The sequence below is a fragment of the Phyllostomus hastatus genome, unplaced genomic scaffold, assembly GCF_019186645.2.
Source record: "Phyllostomus hastatus isolate PE091 unplaced genomic scaffold, TTU_PhHast_1.1 phas_contig_86, whole genome shotgun sequence".
NCBI classification, from domain to species: Eukaryota; Metazoa; Chordata; class Mammalia; order Chiroptera; family Phyllostomidae; genus Phyllostomus; species Phyllostomus hastatus.
Genome location: NW_025333977.1, coordinates 22,209,846 through 22,234,255, shown reverse-complemented (window position 1 = coordinate 22,234,255; position 24,410 = coordinate 22,209,846). Strand labels below are relative to the sequence as shown.

At 38.6% G+C, this 24,410-nt stretch overlaps 1 protein-coding gene across 7 annotated transcripts in view; it reads left to right on the top strand.

The window, feature by feature from the left end:
- The window catches only part of TNIK (TRAF2 and NCK interacting kinase), a 346,968-nt gene that overhangs the window by 204,240 nt on the left and 118,318 nt on the right, over nt 1-24,410 (top strand). For all 7 annotated transcript variants that reach the window (XM_045851219.1, XM_045851226.1, XM_045851225.1 and 4 more), the window contains exons 5-7: nt 12,579-12,689; nt 16,554-16,644; nt 18,776-18,906. In XM_045851219.1, coding sequence (XP_045707175.1) covers nt 12,579-12,689; nt 16,554-16,644; nt 18,776-18,906 — 333 coding nt within the window. The remainder of the gene's footprint in view (nt 1-12,578; nt 12,690-16,553; nt 16,645-18,775; nt 18,907-24,410) is intronic.

The window sequence follows — 24,410 nt, the reverse complement described above, 5'->3', positions numbered from 1 at the left end:
TTTATAGAGGCTATGATTAGATATTATGTTCCCATTTTGGTTAAAAAAGAAAGGGAAAGATGTCTAGAATAATATTCACCAGTGGTGTTGAAGATATTTGTATCTCAGCAGTAATTTCAGTAATTGACTTTCTAAAACATTTTTCTTTGTCATGTCTGCATTTTTATCCCCTAAACTTTCTTTTAAATTCTAAAATCAGAGCCACTGCTGCTGTTCCTTCTTTTTTTGTTGCCTTTAATTGAGCTCTCTTTGCTCCTCATGCAGACAGCGCTCTGAGAATGAGGAGCACGCCTTTTGCATCTCAGTGTGCCCTCAGTGCTAGGGAGTCTGGGGCAGGTGATGCTGACAAAATAGTTGTTTTGTGAATGAAAGTAATATTATTGATACAGACTTGGTTGTTATTATTATTGTTGTTATTATTTTTTATATAAATCTGAGTGCTACAGGTACTTTTGGAAGTTCAAAATATCCTGCAGGTTCAAGAGGATATGATGAGGCGGCACAAGCCTGAAGAGCTATCGATGGCAGGTGGAGATTGATAGCTATTTTAATGTTGTCTGTTGAAAAGGTTTTTGTTTGGTCAGGACTAGAGTTCCAAATTAAAAGAAAGCATTGACAGAGCTTTGGAATCAAGTTCCAGCTTATCACCTGAGGTACTATAAATATTTCTAGATGAGTCGCACCTAATTGTTTACATCATTTCTTTTGTGAGGTGGGCCAGATAAGATTGTTGGTTTTCACTTTAGGTGGAATTCTTATTTAAAGTGAGGGTACTGTTTACAAATTGCAGTTGAGATAAGAGAATGATCAAGCAGGCTTAACTCATTTTCACCTTTTTCTTAATGCAGAGATTTTCAAAGCTGGAAAGCAAATTAGTTGTCATTTATTTTGGTGGGTCTCAGTCAAGTTCATGGACTAACCCTCCCCCCCGCGAGATCTCAAAGCTTATTAATGGAGGGATGCAGCACCAGAATGCAGGCAGGCATCCTACAACATGAAGATGTAGCTTGGCCTGAAGTTCTGTGAAAGGCAATGAACTTTTTTCTCTTTTTTTAGTGAGCAAAATCTGCATTCCCTTTCAGATGGTACTGGGGACAAGCAGGAAGCCTGTTTGCTTCTGCAGGGCTCAGAGAGGAGGTTTTGTACTCTGGAAACGAGTTGTTGCCTGCCAGTTCTCACTTTAGCCAGTTGGTTATTGGGAACCAAGAGCCTACAAGTGTATGTGTTCATTTAATCATTCTCCATTCATTCATCCAACAAATATATATGTATATCAAATACTTGAGAGCTGCAAGGCATTCTTCTAGGCACTTAGAATAAATTAGTGAGCCCTGACTTTCATGCAGCTTTATCTTCTTGAAACAGACCACAAACAGTAAGTTTTATGTTCATGAAAACTATAGGGACTGCTGAAAGCTAAACCTTCCTGGAAGAGCAGGGAAACATTAACAGGAATGCAGATAAGGGTTGCAGTGATGGGTACAGTGGCCACGTGAGCCCTGTGGAATATGTGAGAGATGAGACCTGAGGCCTGATCATGCAGCACCTTACAGGCCGTTGGAAAGACATCTGCTTTTTCTCTGAATGAGGTAGTGTTGGTGGGGTGGGAGGGCATTGGAGGGTTTCGAAGGTGGAGGGATGGCATTTGATCCACAGATTGAAGGGGTCCCCCTGGTGGCTGGGTTGAGACTAGCATGAATGGGGGCCAGAGTAGAAGCAGGAAGACCAGTTAGAAGACTGTTTTAGCAATCCCCTTCCTGATTTGGCAAAGGGGCTTCAGTGATGATCACTTCCAAAACCAGGTCACATGGAGAGAAACCCTTCCTTCACTTCTCATTTTCCTACCTGTAATTAAATGCAGGGGGCAAAATGTGGCTATTATAGACCCCACATTCTGCTTGGAAGACAGAGGGCCTAGCATTTGTCAGATTTGTGCCTGTGCATAGGATTGTTCTGACCATCCCCACTAGCTTCTATGTCCCTGGAGGTAAAAACACAAAGCTATGAAATGCCTCATGAGGGCGAGAGTATCACTTCTTTTTTCTATTTACACGTCTTCTATTTGATGACAAACTAAGGGGGCACTCGGAAAAGTAAAGGCAAGAGAAACATAATAATTGGGAAATTAATAGCAGATTACAATATCGGTGGGGACTTAGTTATAGAATATAAAAGTGTATACTTATTCCAAGGCCTTGGACTCACTCAGTTTGGGCCATTTTGTGTTAATAACAACAATGGCAGGTAATATTTATCACCTACTTATCGTGTGCCAAGTACTACATTCGTTTGCACTATCATATTATGTCACTAGATCTTTACAGCCATTCTACAAACTGGATATTATCATGCCCCCTACTTTACAGATGAGGAAACTAGGCTCAGAGAAGTTGGGAAATTTACCCCCGGTCTCAGAGCCAGTGTGATGAAGCTAACCCCTTGCTGCCTGATGCTGGAATTAAGCCCCTGAACCCTCCTTTTCATTGTAAAAAAAAAAAAATTCCACACCAAATTTGGTGTTCCAAATAGGATCGAAGCTCTGTGTTTAAATAAGTTCATTTTGACTTCACCTTTCATCTCCATTCATCAGTTTCCCCCACTTTCGAGGAGGATAGCAAGACCTGTTAGCTGCTCATAAGATTTGTGTGAAGTCTAGGAAACACTCCTTGAAAAGTATGTTAAACCTTTTGGGACTGTTTTAGCAAATAATTGCAAAGGTCACAGATAGTTGACTCTTTGGCCTAATGGCTTTCTGTTAGAATTACATTGGTATAAAATATTATTATGGGTTATATAGAGACATAGCCTGAACAGCCAAGAAAACAACACTTTCTAACGTGTTTCCCCAGTGTTCAGACTACAGAAAGTATTTCCCAGCCACTTTTTCCACTGTGGCTGGAAGACAGAGGTCCGCACATCAGCCACCAGCCAACAGATGTGCCGTTTCAGGTGTCTGATTGAATTATAATCGTTGCGAATTCTATCAGTCTTGTCGTGGAGATAAACTCTTGTTTAGTACCAGCTCTTTGTGGAAATACAGCTACTTCTGATAATGGCCAAGTAATTCTCCCTTATCAACTGCTTGGGGCCTGGTCCGGAAATCAAAAAAGAGAGCTCTTTCAATAAAGATTCTGATCTCTCGGAAACCAGGCCCGCTCTGACACGTGGCGTTGCCGTCTCCTTCCGCCGCCTCTCCGGGAGGCTCACCATTTTGCTGCAGGCCGTAGAGACCCGTGAATGAGTGAGAAACTCTTGTCTACTAAACAAAATTTCTAATTTCTCTAAAATTAGAAAGGGAAATCACATGTAATTTGTTGTCTCTTTTGATACCACCACAGGGCTAGAATATGCCATAAAAGGAAATAGATTTCTGATTAGCTTTCGAAATGTAGGCTGGTTGAGTAACATAGATTGTTGTCCTGAAATGACTGGATCAGCCTGTCACTAGGTTGTCACAGTGTAGCCTTGCGGAGCTGAGAGGGGAAAAAATTACGCCGTGTGCATTTTAGGCACAAACTTTCTAGCAGGTGGCTGAAACCTGGCGGGGAAGCTAGAGACCTGGATTCAAACCTGGCATTTGGGTCTCTGCTGTTGAATTCCTTCCTTATAAAAATGGTCATTTTGGACCAGGTCTGGGTTTTCACACCGGTGGTGTGGAGGCTAGATGCTGTCCAAGTACATGTGCTTTGCTTGGTTTTCATAAGGTAATGGTGTTATAATTATACTAAATCTAGAAAAAAGTTGATTAGTTTCACATAGAATTCTGTTTTTTTTTTAAGATTTTGAAAAATCAGATGGTCTTTTAACGAATCAGAAATATTGGGCCTGAAATCCCAACCAGCAGCAGTGTGTTCGAGTAGTAGAGCAGCCGTTAGAGGGACACGCCGACCCCAGTATGCACCAGAGGCCTTGTCACTCCCTGTGCTCTCCCGTGCATCCTCAGCTTCATGCATTCTCATTACTTGTCCATGCCTGTGAAGGTCACCTGGGAGTGAGAAACCGAGGTGAACTAAGACGTGATGTCCTCCAACCACCAATGAGGGTAACTTTCTAGAATCTGCAGTGATGTTGGCCACTGCCACCAAACCCAAGTCTACTGTAGTTTGGATTACATTGCTGTAGCATCTTGGCTTAGCAAAAATCATGTCCACTAACATTTTGGTTGTTTTAAGATTTAAATGTCAAGTGTGGTGGATACCACCTTTAAAAATTCAACCACCTTTTGCTGAGTCTTTTGAACAGTTATTATTAAAATTTCTGTTTTCCCTGCCTCAGAAATGAGGCTTTCTTGGGGGGAGAGGTTAATCAGTGTCTATTACTTTTATAATGAAAGAATGCTTTTCCTTCATATATAGAAGCTAGGGCACTTGTCTGGAGAAGTGATTGAATCTTACTGTTGGTGAGCTGCACATTTTAAAAGGCTGAACTTGGTCAATGTAGAAGTGCCTAAAATAATTGATTATAACAGTCCCCTAGCCTCAGAGCTGCCCCACTGCGCGACCTAGAGAGAGAAAATGTAAGTCACTTAGATATAAACACAGAGTCAAAGCTATCTTTAATTTAATGCTTTGCCACTGGGCTTGAATGCAGCTTTTATAGAGCCATTTTTACAAATTAATGGGTGATTTTGTGACAAGAATGTGAAAATGATTTCTTCTTTTATTCCAATGAATTTCACTTGAACTGTGCTTAAAATGCTTTTCACCACAGCTAAAGAAAGACCTTATGTATACCCAAAGTTACTCTGCTAATGGTCTATACAACCATCTTGTTGATTTCCTACATTAATTTTGAGCCCAATTCTGTGTTCCAATTTACCTGTGTTTCTCAGAATCCTCAACTACCAAGTTGCTTAGTTCTAAGTCCTCTAAGGCTAGTAATTTTCTTCTTTTCCTATTTTAAACTCATCTGAAAACTTGCTCTCTTATTTCTACCTCAAAGTCTTCTATTTGAATGTAACATTTTGAGAAGCTAAGTTGTAAACTTCTTACAGTCTTAGGTTACTTTCTGTCATTGAGTCAGTGGGCCAAATGGGCTCATAATAATATGCTAACAGGAAAATTCTCTAGAACATTGTGCATGCTTACTGAGAAGTTTAGCACCGGATACCAAATACAAGATGGAACTATAGCTTCTCTCGGTCCTTGAATGCTGCCATGCTGCTTCTGAGACGGGCATCTCCTTAGACATGGGTGACTAGACAGCAATTCCTTTGGGCAGGCTTCTTGTTACCAAAAATACCAGTTGGTTAAGTCTATTCAAACTGCCATCATTCTCAAGATACAAAATTGTTCATTACCCAGAGACTTGATTGGCCAAGTTTGGGGCTTCACATTTTGGGACTCATCTTTTTATCTTTGGAAGAATTAGAATTTGTAGTTTAAGCATTCTCTTTTCAAGTCTAAAAATATAATCCAGGAGCTCAAGAAGTATGAGTTTCCCCACCCCCTCTTCCAGATGCACTCTAGTTTAAAAACAAACACAAAAAGCTGTTTAGGTTGCTTTTCCAAATATGAAATTGCCAGCCAGTTTTACTTTACCTTTATATCAGTTGATTGAAATGATAAATGTATACCTACCAATTTTTGTACTTCTTTACACACATATTTTATCTTGTTAGACTTAAACTACCTTTAGCGAATGAAGCTCATTCTTTAACAAACTACTGAGTTTGGATTTTGTTTACACCTTCATAAATCATGCACAAGAGATCTGTGGCTATTTTCAGCCACACATGATAAAAATAGCCTATGCCTGGCTGAGGTTTCTGGACCTTCAAGGTCAGTAAGCTGATCCTTTTCAGAGTTGTGAATTCTTGGAAGTTCATCTTTCCTATCCTTTTCTTTCAGGTGCCTCTTCAGTTTCTTGGTGCACACTTCCCTCATTTCAGGCAGACCTCATCTTCCCACCCCCTCCTCTTCCTTACCCCTGCCTTCTACTCTCTTTTACTACAGAAGAGAAGGGATCTGTTAGTATTCATTTATTCTTATGACATTTGGGAGGAATGGGTTCCTGCCAAGGTATTTTGAGCTAGTGCCTGCAGTTTTAAAATACTTTAAAGCTTTGTTTCTTGTTAGAGGAACTTAAAACCAATTAACTAGCAAGTGAGTGAATACCGTAGGGACCCTGGAAATCAGCCTGAGCCGCTTAGGCTGGGTGGGGAGGTGAGCTCAGATGGTGCTTCTGAAACACCATCTGGGATCAGCTAAGGCCAGAGACCCATTCCTTAAATATGGTGTGCAGAAGGAAAAGCACAGGAGAGCTCAAAAATACCCCTTCCCCCACAACCTTGAAGAGAAAACATCTTGCTGGTCAGAAATACAAGACAACTGACAAAAATATGTGAAAAACAGCCATGCAAATTGTGAAATCTATGTCAAAACTCTGTGTTTTTTAAAATTAACCATTTTGATTTATATAGAAATAATTACTGGTGTCCAATAATTCAAGCAACCCTGTTCCTAATAATTGAGTTGCACCACATGGTGCTGTTTTTAAATATCTCCTCCATCACACTGTTCCAGGCCCAAACCCAACCCACGTGGTGCCCAAGCACAGTTCTGTCCTCATCTTCAACTTAATCTTCCTTCTCTCTTCCCAAGTGACATGCATGTGAATCTCACTTTCGAACCCAGTCATGTAAGTGGTGTGGAGTGAGAGTTTTAAGATGCAACCACCACTGTCTCCCAACCTTCCAAATAAAAAGGTCCAATGTCCTGGAATGCACCACTGCGTCTTCTTGCTGTGTGACACAGGCTTGAAAAGAAGAGACATGCCCTTGGTACTCTTTCATTAACAGAGGTTTTAGAAACACGTGTCTAATGACCTTTGTAAGCACCTTGCAGCCAGCTCTTCATCATCCAAAGGAAGTGGATCTTGGGGAGCTATTGATGACATCTTCTACGTTGCAGACTTTTTTTTTAAGATTTTATTTATTTTTTATTTTTAGAGAGGGAAGGGAGGGAGAAAGAGAGAGAGAGAGAGAAGCATCAATGTGCAGTTGCTGGGGGTTATAGCCTGCAACCCAGGCATGTACCCTGACTGGGAATCGAACCTGCGACACTTTGGTTCGCAGCCCGCGCTCAATCCACTGAGCTACGCCAGCCAGGGCTCAGACTTTCTAATACATGCAAACAGACCAAAAAGTGGAAAAGTAATACAGTTTAAGAATTCTGGCTGCTAGGAACTTTATATTGATAGACACAATTACTGTTCACTTCAAACTATTCAGGTTGATGTGTTTATGCTGTATTTTATAGTGATGGTGGCGGGGCGTCAGGATGGTTAGAGAGCGTGCCCAAGGTCACGTAGCTGTATTTGAGAAAGCACTATGCTTTCGGCCCTGCTCTAGTTATTTAATGACCATGTGGATAAGGCTGCAGACCATAACTAAGCCTTATTTCCAAATAAATAACAAAAAGGGAACTGAGGGGGAGGAGAATTAAGGAAACAACAGTTGCACATCACTTAGCCCAGTACCTGGCATGTGCTAAATTCTCAGAAAATGTTAGTGTGTATTGTTACCCCAGCATCAGCCCTTTGAGAACTTTCTTTTGGGAGGAATATTAATGATCCATTATTTCTTGCTGGTGACATATGAAGTTATTGACTTACCGCTGCTGAGCCTGGCATGTTGAGCCCTGTTTCTGTTTATTAATGTGATGAGGTTACTTGTGGTGAGGGTGGGTCCCCACTGTGCGGTGGCAGTAATTATCCGTGCTGCTGTGTGGCTATAGGAACCGATTGCTAGCAAATGCCAGTTTGTTGTGTTTTTTTTTCTTTTTCTTAAAAAAAGAATCCCATTACATAATTTAACAATCATTTTGTTCCATAGTGAGATGAAAAGAATTTAGCAGTGTTCAGCTGGAGCTGAATGGAGAAGCAAATTATAGAAATCACTGACATTAGTGCCTGGCTAGAGCAGGATTGTTTCCTACTGAATATTTGAAAGTATTTGGTTCAATCTAATTTTAAAAGACTGGAGTCACTGGGCTTCCACTGCTTTCCTTGGGAACTGTAATTACGTGGCTTAATAGAGCTTGGTGGTGGGACATTTTCTCCAGCTGGTACAGGAGCCATGGATGCATTCGTGGGAGGTCTGGTCGCTGTGTTTTTCAAAATGGGATTTGGAAAAGGAGCACAAACATATTTGGCTCACTTGAGAAAATATTGTTTCTTTCTACCCAAGGGCTATTCAGGGGTCCATCCTGCTGCCGTTGAACCTCATGGGCTGCATAATGGGATTTTTAAAATTTTTGTGGACAATTGTTAAAATACACAAAAGTATTCACCACAGTGTAATGAACATCCATGTACCCCAAACTAGCCCCAACAACCATCCATCAGCGGCCAATCTTGCCCCATCTACTTCCTCTCTTCTACTATTATTTTGAAACAAATATTTTCATAATATCTTTAAAAAAATTATGGTAAAATACACATAGCATAAAATTTATCATTTTAACCATCTTAAAATGTGTCACTCAGTAGCATTAAATACACAATGTTGTGCAACCATCACCTCTATTTAGTTCAAGTGTTTGCCACCCTTAAGAAACCTGTACCCATGAAGTGGACACTCCCATTCTTCCCTCCCCTCTAGAGCCTGGCCACCAACCACTAATCTGCTTTCTGTTTTTATAGATTTGCCTATTTTGGATATTTCATATAAATGGATTCATGCAATCGATAGCCTTTTTAGTCTGGCTTTGTTCAATTAGCATAATGTTCTTAAGATTCATTCATATTGTGTCATGCATCAGAACTTCATTTGTTTTCTTATCTGAATAATATTCTATTATACAAATATATCACATTTTGTTTACTCATCTGATGATGTGCCTTTTTTTTATTTCCACCTTTTGTCTATTGTGAACAGTGCCGCTTTGAACATTCAGATGGAAGTTTTTTGTTTGAACCCTGTTTTCAGTTCTTTTGGGTGTACACCTAAAAGTGGAATTGCTAGATCATATGGTAATTCTATGTTTAACTTATTGAGGAACCATCAAACTCTGCACTATGACTGCACCATTTTAAATTTTCTTGCCACCACTTGTTATATTCTGCTTTTTAAAAAATCAAGTATAGCCATACTAGTGAGTGTGAGGTGGTATCTCACTGTAGTTCTAACTTGCATTTTCTTAATGACTATCAACGTTGAGTGTCTTTTCACATGATGGTTAGTCATTTGTACATCTTCTTTGCAGAAATGTCTGTTCAACTCCTTTTTCCATTTAAAGATTGTGTTGTTTATGTTTTTGTTGTTGAGTTTTAAGTTTCTTTATGTATTTGGGCACTAGACCTTATTAGATATGATTTGCAAATATTTTTTTATTCTGTGGGTTATCTTTTTACTCTCTTGATAGTGTCCTTTGATGCACAAAGTTTTTAATTTTGATGAAATCCAAATTATCTGTATGTTCTTCTGTTGCTTGTGTCTTTGTTGTCATCGCCAAGAATCCATTGTCAAACCAAGGTCATGAGGATTTATTTACCCCTGTGTTCTCTCTAAGAATTTTATAGCATTACCTCTTGTATTTAGGTATTTGATCCATTTTAAGATAATTTTGTATATGATGTGAGGTAGGGGTTCAACATTATTCTTTTACAGGTGGTTACCCAGTTGTCTTAGTACCATTTGTAGGAGAGACTGTCATCTTATCATCATGTCATACATTTTATCTGTTGTTGTTTCTAAAAAGATAGGAACTTTTAAAAATAACCGTAGTACTATTATCACAGTTAAAAATTATTAACCACATTTCTTTAGTATCATTAAATATCTAGTCAATAGATTATCTCAGAAATTTTAAGAACTGCTCTGGCCAATGTAACTCAGTTAGTTGGGCACAGTCCAGCAAACGGAAAAGTCATGGCTTTGATTCCCAGTCAGAGCACATGCCTGCGTTGTGGGTTTGGTCCCTGATTGGAGCACATGCAAGAGTCAGGTGATTGATGTTTCTCTCTCACATTGATGTTCCCTTCCCTCTCTTTCTTCCTCCTTTCCCCCTCTCTAGAATCAATAAGAGAAAAAAAATGTGAAAAAATTTTAACAACTGTTTGCCCTGGCCAGATAGCTCAGCTGGTTAGAGCATCGTCCCAATACCCCAAGGTTGTGAGCACAATCCCTGGTCCAGGCACATACAAGAATCAAGAATCAACCAATAAATACATAAATAAGGGGAACAGCAAACAAATGTCTCTCTCTCTAAATCAATTTTAAAATTGCAAAAAAATTAACAACTTTTAAAAAAAATTGTACCTAGGTAAGTTGCATTAATTGCAATCTGTTGGTATATCTTTTAAAATGTTTTTAAATTTACAGATTTCCTCTTCATCTCTTTTTCTCCTTCCTGTAATTTATTTGTTGGAGTAGATGGGTCATTTTCCCTGCAGTTTCTTATTCTAGGTTTTGTTGATTGTATCCCCATGACGTAGCATGTTTGTCAGTCTTCTGAATTTCCTGTAAACTGGTAGTTGAAACTAGAAACTTCATCAGATTCCAGGTTTGGGAAATTTTTGCTTTGTTTTGGTTTGGTTTGGTTTTGGCAAGACTGTTCTTTAGGTGATGCATTATTCTAATCAAAAGGCAAATCAAAAGGCTGGTTATTTCTTATATATTTTAATGTTCTCAATCATTTATGATCAGTTCCTAAATCATTAGTTTATTAGAGGTTGTGAAATAGTGACATTCTAATTCTGTTATGCCTTCTTCATTTATTAGATGGAATACCACTTTTAACAAAGAGAAGCTTTATCTTTTTTATTATTTGATTACCCAGTGGTAAAATATCAGAAAGGCAGTATAAATGCTTAATTCCCCCTGCCTTTATTTACCAGTTCTCAAAAACAAGAAGTTGTTTCTTCATTTTCTTCAAACAGTGACAGTTATATTCTTTTTGAAGGGTGTCTTGATTAATACCTTCAGTTAAGCATATTTAATGTGTATTAATATGTTGAAGTTGTTAATTTTTATTGATGCTCAAATTATCCCATCTTTGACCAGTGAGAACCTCTTCAAACTGACTCCCAGATTCTTTCTAACATGATTTTATGGTCTTTGGTAGCTCCCTGGCTCTCATGTATGATAACTGTACAGTTCATATTGGGCTGACATGTGATCTATTGTGGCACTCCTGAAATTTCCTTATGAAAGCTTTTGATAGGCTCTGAACTTCCACTGGTGCTCCGAGGAATGTGGGAGGGCTTCCCTACTCTGTGTGGAATCATAAGATGACAAGTTAGAACAGGCACTGGCAATTCATTTGTAAAACTAATTTGATGAATTTTGATTGAGTTTCAACTAGGAATACTTTTTAAAAAATCATTTCTATCTGAAGATTTTGCAGCCCGGTGGGGTATCTTTTAGGACCTGATGACGTGGTTTGATGTTAGGCATGGACGTTTGGACAATGCCAAAGTCATCAATGTGATTTCAGTATGGCCCCATATTAGTTCTGTTTCTAGTGTCAGGTCAAAGACTGATTGGTAGTTATTCTGAATTGTTGTTATGTAATTACAAAAAGATTTAAGTACCTGGCATAGCTCAGTGGATTGAGCGCGGGCTGTGAACCAAAATATCCCAGGTTCTATTCCCAGCCAGGGTACATTCCTGGGTTGCAGGCCATAACCCCCAGCAACTGCACATTGATATTTCTCTCTCTCTCTCTCTCTCTATCTCTATCTCTCTATCTCTCTATCTCTCTAACTCTATCTCCCTCCCTTCCCTCTCTAAAAAAATAAATTAATTAATTAATTAATTAATTAATTAATTTAAAAAAAAGATATAAGTACCCACTAAGGTGACTTATATTGAAGGCTTTCAGAAGAAGAGGGAGAAAGAATGGAAATGGATATGTTTCTCTAAGCCAAGAAAATGAATGCAAAACCAGATAAATTGCTTTTCCTCTTCTAGTCTCTACTTCTCCATTAAGTGAGGGAAGTGTTTATTTTCCGCCTATTTTATGAAGCTGCTGAGCACTGTAATGAGTTCATATTTATAGGGAAGTTGGAGCTTTTTGGATGAAAGGTGCTAAATTAGAGCTTATTGTTTATTGAATTTATTTGATGTGTCCAACCTCCTGGGAACATTTGCTGTATTTAATTAAAAACAGTCCCTACTCTGACAGCTTACAATGCCACTCACAAACCAATAACATAAGCAGTGTACCCTTCTATTGTCCTAGCTTGGGACTGCCGAGACTACCAGAGCTCTTTCAGACAGGGAACTGATCCTGCTCTTGTAGGAGGGATAAGTTCAACTGCTGGATAAAAACAGATATTCTCAACCACATCTGAACCGCCTACTTGCCCCCGTTTATAAAATACATAGAATATGGAGATTTTCCTCAATCTCCAACTATAATTTTCAGGTTTTAAAATGAAAAAATAATCTTTCCTTTTATTACATTAGAAAGAAATGAAGATTAAAGCTTATGTTTCATATATTGTCTTGTGATCCCTTGTTCTTTGCAGGAATGACATTACAAAGCCTTCAACCGGAGCACGTTATGCTTTCTAAACCCAGTGGAAGCTGAGAAGTGTAATTATAATAATGAGATGTTTGCTTCCTTTGCCAGTTGGTGATGGAGTTTTGTGGAGCCGGCTCTGTCACGGACCTGATCAAGAACACGAAAGGTAACACGTTGAAGGAGGAGTGGATCGCGTACATCTGCAGAGAGATCTTACGAGTAAGTAACAATGCAGGATATCTTGGGAGGTGTTGAACTTTGTACCAACCTTCCACTGAAATTCATAAATGCACCAGGATCCTCTTTGAAGCTGTGTTCTAGCAGTGGTCATGGCAGGGGTGGTTGCTATGGTCTGCTGTACGGGAGGTAAGCGCCATGCTGAATAGGCCTCACGCACTCCCTTTTGAGTTAACATTGGGTGACCTCTTTTAACAAGGGATTCATTTCCAATGGTGTTTCCAATTGGAGATCTGATTTTAGGTCTTATAGATGACATCCCACTTAGGAAATGGATTGTTTTAGAGATATTTTAATCATTCACTTGAGTTTTCCATTTATGAAAGTTTATATAATTTAAGGATTGTGTGACTGTAACCATTTCAGTATGCAGAACATAGTTTATCTGATTATACCTTTTTAAAAAATTCTTTGAGTTAGTTACTTAAATTAATGAAAATAACTGGACAAGACTGTACTTGTTTGCCCAGTTTTGCCCACAAATCCCACAATCAGGCCATCTGGCCAATACTGGCGTAGTTGCCGAGCTCAGTTCAGAGAAGAGAAAGTAGTTGTTCATATTTTATTTCATTCAAACTACTTTCATTATCCTTGCTACTAACACAGAAGCTATTATATGTCCACTGAGCATTCTTACTAGATCTGCTTGGCAATCATTATTCGTTTATAACCTCTTCCTCTTCATTTAAGGAAATAAAAGTTAAAACTGTTTTTACAATGTGTCCAAGACTCATACGTTTGATAGATAGAGTATGGGCTGTGAATGGATGCAAGGATGAATGGATAGATGGATGGATGGAAGTTAAAAAAGACAAAAGGCATTAAAAATGATATTTATTCATTAAATTCAAACCACATTAGGCAAAAAAAGAAAATACAAAATGATATTTAAAAATAACATTTATAATACCATAAAAATCAAGTACTTAGAAATAAATTTATAGAAAGATGTGAACTTCACCGAAAATTCAAAATATTATTGAGAGAAATTAAAGAAGAGCTTAATAAATGGAGGTGTATACCAGTTCACAGACTAGAATATTCACTAATGTAAAGATGTTGCTTCTCCCCAACTTGATCCATGGTTTCCTTGAACTCCCTATGAAAATTGTTCTAGGTATATCTGTCGATACTGACAAGCTGAATTTTAAAACATTATATGGAAATGCAAAGGGCTAAGATACTCAAGGCAGTCTTGAGAAGAACAAAGCTGAAAGATGTATGCTGCTAGGTATCAGGACTTACTATAAAAGCTACTAAGTAATTAGAACAAAGTAGGATGGTCACAAGAGTAGACAAGTGGCCGAGGAAATCGAGAGCCCAGGAACAGACCCACTTCATAGGGAAACCTGGCTGATGACGAAGGAGCCGCCGCAGTGCCTGGTGAAGAGGTGCTCTTCTCCTTGAATAAGGTCGATGGATAATATCCCTGTGAAAACAGGAAGCTTGACACCTGCTGATTACATATTCAAAAATTAATTCCAGCTGGATTATAAACATAACTGTAAAAAAATGAAGCTCTTAAGAGAAAACACAGGTTAATACCTCCATGGCTTTGAAGTAGGCAAAAATATTTCTCAAACAGAACACAAAACAAAATTTGAGGGGAAAGCAAGGAGGCACCACTGCTAATCTCCTTCAAATCTGACATTTATCTCAAGTATTCATATGCCATTGTGTAAATTTAATTTGAATTTATGATTTATGATTTAAAATTTTATTCATTCAGAGAAAGCATGATGGTTTTTTCAGTGATTCAGACCACTTAGTGGGTACCAAGAATCTGTTGGGTCTTCAGGGCTGGTTCTGCATAATGTACCTTTCTGCACTGTTGGGTGACCCTGTAGGGGCTGATCCTACAGTCTTCAGGGTTCAAAAAGCAGCAGGGAGGTTTCACCCCATGAAACCTCTCAATACCTAGTTTTAAAATATATGAAAACAACTGTTTTCTTCCTTCTTCCAATGCAGTCATTCTCCCAACTGATCCTGGCATTTGAGACAAGGTGGCTCATTGTCAGAGACATTTGATGACAAGAAGTTTCAGAGGTGACCCTCCATGCATCATATGATCTCATTAAATACACCCTTTGTCTGATATGTGCCCTGGTATCTGCTTCCATCCACTTTGGTGGTGAGGGGGGATGGGATTTTCATTCCTCTCTTAAGGATTCAATAGCATGTTAATATGCTATGAAAACCATACATTTTAATCTGCTTGATGCCTACCCTGCACCAAACTGACTAGATAAGAAAGTTACTTTTTAAAGGTTCAAACCACTGCCTCAACTCTTCCATCACATGGTTTACATTTACTGATATTCCTAAATATATGCATGGATCTTCTTGGGCATCCGTAGTCTCGTGCTGAATTTCTTCACAAGAGAATTTAGATATTTTGTTGTGTTTCTTTTCATGTCCACCTCATCTTTTATATCATGGTATTGTTGTTGTGGGGAAAACTATTGGGTTAGCCAAAAAGTCTGCTTAGTTTTTTTCCTTAAAATAAAACACACATTTTTTTCATTTTCACCAATAACTTCATTGATTCAGATATTTTGAGTGTGTCAGCTCTCTCCTGCGTGGTACAATATTGATTGTTTTCAATTTAATGTCTCGATTTGATCGCTATCAACTTCAACTGGTCTGCCTGACCATGGAGCATCGTCCAGCGAGAAATCTCCAGCATGAAACTTTGCAAACCACTTTTAACATATTTGATCAGTCACAGCACCTTTCCCGTATACTGCACAAATCTTTTTTTGTGTTTCAGTTGCATTTTTATGTCTCTTGAAATAATAAAGCATAATATCATGAAAACGTTGCATATTTTCTTCCGTATTCAGTATTAAAATGGCTAAACAAAATTTCACCCATTTTAATAAGTTTTTTTTAAAAATGCACACTGACACAACAGTTGTCACAATACAATCTAACAAAAACTGTTTTGAATGAAGTTAAAGACAACTAAGCACTACTAGAACCATCTTACAGAAAACACCAAACAAACTTTTCTGGGCAAATCATAAATAATAAAATAACAGCATTAAGTATGAAATATTACCTTGAATTAGCAATTGTTACCATAACATAATTTACTTAGAGATACTAATTTTAGATTCTTGTTGGTTACATTTTAAAAAAAACATGTGACAACCTTAGAGCAAGTCTGTAGGTTAGAATTTATACCATGAAAAGAAGCCAAAATCAGAATAATTCATGGATAAATGGAACACAATCATTTTGGGATGTCACTGAATAATTATTTCATATAATAAACACAAAGTCATAAGTGTCATAAAGCACTAAAGATGACCGTGTTGAATGCCAACAAAAGAAATAGAAATTGTTGCTTTCCTTTTTTTAATGTGAGCCACATTGGCTAAAGCCAATGCGAAATTTCTTGGCTGTAATGAATAATATTTTATTGTGCTTAATTCAATTTGTGTAATAGAGGGTAAGTTTTAAATTCAAATATTGCCTCCCAAAAGTGGAGGGTTCAGTTTAATCAGGTTAGTTTTCTGCAAAGACAGGCAGTCCTCACTTTTCACAGTACCATTAGCTCAACTCAGGCGTGCTGAACAGTACCATCTCTCCTGTACTTCCTGAGATCAAAGCAGGTATGAAAGCATTTCATTTAGCACTGCACCATGCGTTGCTAGGGTTGCCTCTGTGTTTCAGTTTATATTGATCAATTGCCTATGGTTTAAAACATGAAAGATATGAATATAATAATGAAAGTATCTCTGGATGGGTCTGTATCTTTTTTGGATCATTAACATCTGAAATAGTTTATTTGCATCTTGGTTTATGTTCCTATTAACTCCTTTTGACTCTCCCTCACTCCAGGGGCTGAGTCACCTGCACCAGCATAAAGTGATTCATCGAGATATTAAAGGGCAAAATGTCTTGCTGACTGAAAATGCAGAAGTTAAACTAGGTAAGAACAGAATCCAGTGAGCCTAGAAACTGAAGGAATTGATGAGGTTATTTCAACAACTGTTTGGGGTGGTTTTTTTGTTGTTGTTTTTTTTTGTTATGAATGTAAACTTTTCACTGTGAATTTGGAAATCAATGTACTAAGAATGGAAAGGGAAATCTTTGTCTATTTTAAAACATTTAATTTTTATTTTTTTTCTTTTATTGATTTTGGAGAGAGGCGTAGGGAGGGAGAGGGGGAGAAAAATTGATGTGAGAGAGAAACACTGATCAGTTGCCTCTTGCATGTACCCCAAGTGGGGACCAAACCCATGACCTAGGCATGTGTCCTGACCAGGAATTGAATAAGTGACCTTTTGGTTTGCAAGATGACACCCAATCAACTGAGTCACAGCAGCCAGGGCTCAAAAACATTTTCTAAAAGCACTTTAAGGAGTGAATTGATCTGTAATATGCCAAATAGAACCATGTGCTTAATCAGTGTGTAAAAATAATTGAAGTTTTCTCTTTTTTTAAGCAAAGACCCATTAGATTAGAAGTGAGTGACCTTGAAATGTTTTCTTATATCTTACTGTTTGTTTATATTATTGCTATACCAGAACAGTGGTGACCTATTTTTTATTTAAAATATCCACACTTAGACATACTTAGAATAATGAATTACTGCTGCATCCCCATATGTTTTAAGTCAAATTTACATTGATTTTATTATTACCTAGGGCACCTATGCAAAATGGATGCCCAATAATCTACCTTACGTGCATACTGATTAACCCACTTTCATGTTCCTGAGTTATCAGTGAGGGAGTCCTTTCCTCTGGTGCTGTCCATTAGAACCCTTCCCACAACAAGTCTGAGATTGCCTGGACATGGTAGACATCCCAACCTCCACTTGTCTGCTTGATGCATGAGTAAGAGCGTAAGTTGACAAACGGTCACAGGACACACAATTTGTCTCCCAGGAAAGAATCACTGTTAATGTGATTGTTTATTTTCAGAGATTTAAATATGTCCTACATTTATATCCCAAACATTGGTTCTTACCTTTTTTGTTATTAAAGTATATAATTTTCATTTTTTTTTCCTATTTAGCATTTAGGGCCAAAGTGTCATCTCATGAATATTCCTTGTTTAAAAAAAAAGCATACATTATATAGTGAACGCAGTTATGTGTGTAGTGACTAGATAAGCTATTCTCAGAATATTTACTCTTCACTAATTATCAGTTATTGTTGAGAGAATATTATACTCCAGGCCCTGTATAAGGCACCTTTACAAATATCACCTCACATAAACATCATACCAACCCTCTGCAGAGATCGTCATCTGTGTTTGATAGGTCAGGAAACAGAAGCTCAGAGAGGCTGGTCTACTCGCCTTAGGTCACATCACTAGGAAGTGGCAGAAATGGGATGCAAATCGAAGCATTCTGCCTCCAGAAACTTAGTTCTTAATCACTTTCCTTGAATCCCTTAAATATTACCCTTTATGATGACAACCAAGCTTGCTTTTTTATTTAACAGCTATTTTTGGTCCCCAAAGTTTTGGTATAACCAAATATAAACTTTGTGATTTCCCCCTTGGCACATTTTATCCATTTATTCATGCAATTTAAAAATACACATTCACAATAGCAAAAAAGAAGAAGCCACCCAATTGTCCATCAACAGATGAATGGGTAAAATAATGGGGCACCTACATACAATGGAATATTATTCAGCTTTAAAAAGGAAGGAAATCCTGAAACATGCTGCAACATGAATTAATCTTGAAAACATTATGCTTAGTGAAGTTAGCCGGTCACAAAAAGACAACTACTGTGTGATTCTGTTTGTATGAGGTGGCTATAGTAGTCAGATTCATAGAGACGGAAAGTAGAAGGTGCGTGCCAGGCTCTGGGAGGAGGGGGTCCCCAGTTACTGTTTGATGCGTACAGAGTTTCAGTTGGGGAAGATGAAAAGTTCCAAAATTGGATGGTGGTGATGATTCATAACCAACCATATGAACGTACTTAATGCCGCAGAACTGTTACACTTTAAAACGGTTAAAATGGTAAATTTTATATGTATTTTAACAAAAACTACACATTCATTTTATCATCATATAAAAATCATTTGCCTTCTCTTAACTAGTGGACTTCGGAGTCAGTGCCCAGCTTGACCGAACCGTGGGCAGGAGGAATACTTTCATCGGCACTCCCTACTGGATGGCTCCAGAAGTTATTGCCTGTGATGAAAACCCGGATGCGACGTATGATTTCAAGGTATGACCTGTTACTTCTTCATTATGTTTCAAAACTATATGCAAAACATCACCCTAAGTCTTTCAAAGATTTCTCTCATGGCTTTGGGCTTATTATTTATGTAATCCAAAGGGATAATTAAAAAACATTAGCTGAATTTCAAATGATTAGACATTCTAGTGAGAATGTTTTTAATGAAGTCATCCATCATATCTGATTGCCTATTTGTAAAAAAAAAATATTTAAACCATTTTCTATATTCTTTTGAAATTTACTCTCACTTCTAATTAGGAAACAGATTTCTGTTTTGCTTACAGTTTAGATGTTTTGCAAAGTACATATTCTGATAACTTTTTATATTAAAAAAACAAGATAGGAATTTTTTTGTCTTGGATCATCTTTTGCTGATTAAAAATAATTAGACTTACTGATCTACATTGCTTAAAGTTAAATTATTGGAGTTTCTTTTTCATAAAAGTGAAAACCAAATGGGATGTTGGTAGCTAATTTATGGTGTTTCTGTTGACTGTTGTGGTGTTTCATAGAAATTTGATTTGTGGTTCATAACTTTGTAACATAAATTGGTAATTTGTTAATAAATCCCAAGCAGTTTTTAAGTAGAAAGGTGATAGTTGTCCCTTCCTCCAAGAAAACACTCCTCTTTTCCATTCTGCCAACCAATAATCAAATATACTTTGGGATTACTGTCCCATCAATAGCTGCAATGTCAGGTGGCATTGGTGTCATGAACTGTGGCTGCAAGTTGAGACATTAAAATTGGAGGCCACTCTGGTGTAGTTCAGTGGATTGAGTGCTGGCCTGTAAACTAAAGGGTTGCTGGTTTGATTCAATCAGGGCAGATGCCTATGTTGTGGGCCTGGTCAGCTCTCCCCAGTAGGGGGCGCACCAGAGGCAACCACACATTGATGTTTCTCTCCCTTCCTTTCTCATTCCCTTACCCTCTAAAATAAATAAGTTAAAAAAAAATAAAAAATAAAATTGGGGGCAGATGGGACATAGGCATTGTGGGTTTTTAGACTGTACAGTAGATGGAACGACATCCTGTGGTGTTTGTGCAAATCCCAGGACAACCTTGGGCGCCCCCTGATACTACTACATAGGCTGTTTTCATGTGCATGGACTTTTTACCGAAGGACTTTAGTGATCCTCTCCACATACCCTCATCTTCCAAATGAGGAAACTGAGGCAGGCTTGAGGCATTTGCAAGTGCACACTCAGTTAGTGATCTTCTCAGAGTTGGGACTTGAATCCAGATCTCCCAACGCTCTGTTTGGAGCTCCTCCCAATACACAGGGTGGGGCAAAAGTAGGTTTACATTTGTTCATATAGAAAACAATACAATAATTAATTAATAACCATACAAGAATAAACTCTGTGTTTCACATACTCACAACTGTAAACCTACTTTGTCTCACCCTGTATTACCCTGAATCACTAAGATCTTCTATATAAACCTTCAATTTACCAACAACACGGCCTCTGCAGAGAATATTTGAAGCATTCCTGTTCTAAAGAACATTTTTAGTTCTCCATATGTGGGGTTATTATTGAAATCAGGTCAGAAAGATGCACACACTGCAGTGTTTTCAGGGCCCCGTGTCCCTGCACATTGACAAAATTATTGGCCTCTTTGGAGAAATGCAATCTTGAAGGTCTGAAAACAAAATGATCTCTGGCAAATTTCTCTTGTTTTCAAGGTTAGTCACTGTTGTAACCTGACAATAATCTGCCTGGAAACAGCTGCCAAGTTAAAAATTAACCTCCTGCCAAAATAAATGTCATTTATTTAAACTGCTAATGATAAGCACACTTAAATAATTTAATTTGCAAGTTCCTTCAGAGAAGCCACTACAAAATATATGTCTCAGACCAGGACATGTATCATAATTGGCTATAAGCAATCCTTCAAACTGTGGTCATACTTAATAAGGGCTACCTGGCCTACATCTGGGCCATGGCTATTTTAGATTACTTTCTGACACACTGTGGAGAATCAGAGTGTTGCAGACATCCACCCTTAGCTTAGCCTTTTAGTTGGGTGTATTATGACTGGCTGCAGTGTATATGGACTTTTGTTCTGTGACATACAATAGATCCCCATGATTTAGTTGTTTTCAGTAGAGTAGGTAGAATAGAACTTCCAGCCAAGTCAAAGCTTGGAATTAAACTGGTGGTGTGTTGGTCTTCTTTCCTCAGATTATGTCTAAGGAACGTAGTTTGGTTAAGTGAAAAACTTTGAGCCCAGTGTGGTAACTCTCATTGTGGACAAAGCCTGGTGTTTGAGTAACAACTGGGTGAATGGTGTTGAACAGGGTGATTTCAGATGTACTGGAAGGTTCATGTGATGATAAAAGGATCCTGAGACATTAGAGAATTGAAGGTTAATTCTGTATCTTTCATTAAACATAAAGAATCCTGATGAGAGTAAAGATTCAACTGTATCAGTCATTTAGACCTTAGTATGAATTAGTTTATGAGGATTGTCCTGAGTGTAGGCTATACAGAGGAGATTGGAAGTCACAGAAAGAAAATGAGCTTCAGTGGTCACTTGTCATGGGTCAGAGAAGAACCCTGACAAAAGGGTGAAAATAAGAAAGACTGGGTGGAAAGGGAAGTTTGGGGGCTCTTGGAAGATTCATTTCAACCACATCACAACTTGATCATGGATCAGATAAGTATGCTTTATATAATTTTTCTGCTCTTTTCTTGGCACCAGGTCTTATTCTTTTCTTCTGTTCACTAGTCTTAGGAATATGGTTTGTCACCAGGAGACAACTTGACGAAACTTTGACTTTCAGAACTATTTATTCATTCACTCGGTGCATATTTATTGAATATCCACTATGTGTAAGGAATTGGTCAAGTTGTGTCTGTGTGTGCAGGTCTTGACTAGAAAGTTCATATGGCAGCCCCATCAAAGTTCAAGGGTTTGGTACTATGTGCTTGGCAGCCCATCTGACCAAGCAGTGCATCCCAGCCTCAGAACCTGATGCCATTGCTTTGGGTGCTCTTGAACTCCAGATACTCTTAGCCTAGAGGGCATGTTTAGAATAAAAGATGACTTGAAGGCCATTGGGCTTTGTTAGAGTCCCTACCACAAAAGCCCTTCCTTTAAAACAAAGACAGCATGCAAAGGAGAAGAGTGTTGTTTGCTTTTATTATTTAACTTGTTGATTGATTTATTATTTATTGATTATTATGTATTCTTTGAGTTGCCTAAGATGTCTTTAAAGACTGCTGTACATTTTTCTAAAAACTACCGTAATTCAGTAAAATAAGGGCCTCTGTGGGAAAGTAGTCTGAAGAGCTCATGCTTTTTATTGCGATCTGGTTTTGTCTGGTACCTACCAGCTGCAGTGAGTACTGACTGAAAATAACCCCTCTCCTAAGGAGGAGCGCCAGAATCTCATTTGCCTGGTGTGTTCACTTTCCCCTGGAGGCCCTTCCTTTCTTGTTTTCAGAAATTCTGTCAAAACACTTCAAGCAAAAGGAAAGGTTTCATTTTCCTGATAAGTATGTGGGGCAATAATGAAAGCTTTCTCATTTAATAATAAGTATTCAAGAAATCTGAAATTAATAAAACTGTTCAAAATTTCTAGGCTGCTTGAATTGTTATTTTTTTTAATTTGAATTTCATTTCACTTGGATGAGATTTGTGAAGTATTTTTATAACCCTATACACTTACTGCTTTAACACAACCACTCACTCAAGAAATTTCTCTGCAGCCGAGAGCCCATCGGTAGGGAACCGGTGGAATGAAGACTAGCGCATCTGTCCAGGGGAATATGATGTAGCCGTTTAAGTACGCGACAGGGCGGCATCCACATGGAAGTCGGGCAGGTCCCCAGATACAGCATTAGGTGCAAAGAGCAACTCATAATATAGCACACATAGCCTCACTCTCTCCCATCCCATGCATGTATGACATGTGGGTGGAGAACTTAAAATGTTTATTTTGTGTGTCTTTCTGTACCATTCTGCCCCCCAAACTGGCTTTGCTTTTATATTAAATCAGTATAGTAAGAGATGTACAGTGGAATGGCACATCCCCTGCACCCCCACCCCCGTCTTCCGGCCCAGTCTGAGCTAATGTCGCCTGTTACTCTCCTAGACTCTGTCTATGAGACTTTGCACACAGGTGCTGTGGGTCGCCCGCAGACGTACGTTTCTCCCCCAGGGTTTGGGGGAGTATTGTGCCTGTGGAGCAAGTACTCATTCTTCTGTGTTACAGTTAATTGGCTTTATTCAGGCAGGATAAAAAGAGCTACTCTAGGTAAGAGGCTTAGCTGGAGATGAAGAGAGTAACCTGCCGGTCGGGGAGTCACCGGCATGCCGGCAGGGTGTCACACGAGAGGACAATATTCCAATTGCAGATTGCGAGTTTCGCTCTCAAATAAGGCCTGGCCTCTGTCCACTGAGATTCAAACAAAGGTTCTATTCCTGTTCAGAAGAAGAGAAGAGTGATACCAACACCGAGTTATTATCACCAGTGGGAAGCAGAAACGGCTGTTAAACATATTTCTGTTTGTTCTGTGTTCACACCTGCTTGTATAAGATTCCTTAGTCAGACACACCAGCACCTCCTGCGGGCTGCCTGCTGACTCCCAGGTGAAGAGAACAAGCTATTCTTCCCACGTTTTCCAAATGTAGATGAACAAGGGGCTAGAGATTACTGTCCCCAGCTTGTTTTATTTGTGAAATGGGGTTACTGATAACCACCTGTGCTTGAACATCAGCGACCCTGAACTCGCCACCTCAGTTCTGTTTACACATAATGAAGTATGTAAGTGTGTGACATAGTAAATCAGAGTCAGGCTTCTGAAGTTGGAGAGGACTGGATTACAATGTCAACCTGTTCACAGTATTACCTCAGGGAAGTTATTTAACCTTTCTGAGTCTCTATAAGATGGAAATAATGAATTGTATATTATCAGGCTTTGTTAGAATAAAGTGAGCTAACATATAAAGGAGTTCATGTCTAGCATATGTAAGTACTTGGGTATATGATAGTTAATGTTTGTGTGTGTGTGTCATATGAGGGCACTGCTATTGGGGGCCATTTTTGACCTAAAGAAGCCATCAGTATCATGTGGTCCCAACCTCATGGTTGTATTACACATCTCTAATTGTCTGCTTAGGTCAAGCCAGAGTAGGCTTCTCCATACTTCTACCTCTAGCTTAAAGTGCTGCCCTTCAGGTCCACACACAATAATTACAATTCCCTTTGTCCAACTGAACATTTCCAAAAGAAGAATAACAAATAAGTTACAGAATGAAAGACTGTTTTCTGGTCTGTGAAACCATTATACTGGTTGCGCCCATGATTAAGTTGCTTTCTGTCAAGTCTAGACTACCTTGCTGCCTACCCTCTGCTTTGCAAGGGTGGGTCCAGGGCTCAGCTACCCCCATTTCTTCCTATACCTTTGGCTTCTTCTTAGGCTCTTCCGGTAGGGGGAGACTGCAAGGCTGGATGGGAAGGACATGCCTTTCTCTGTTTGTTTCC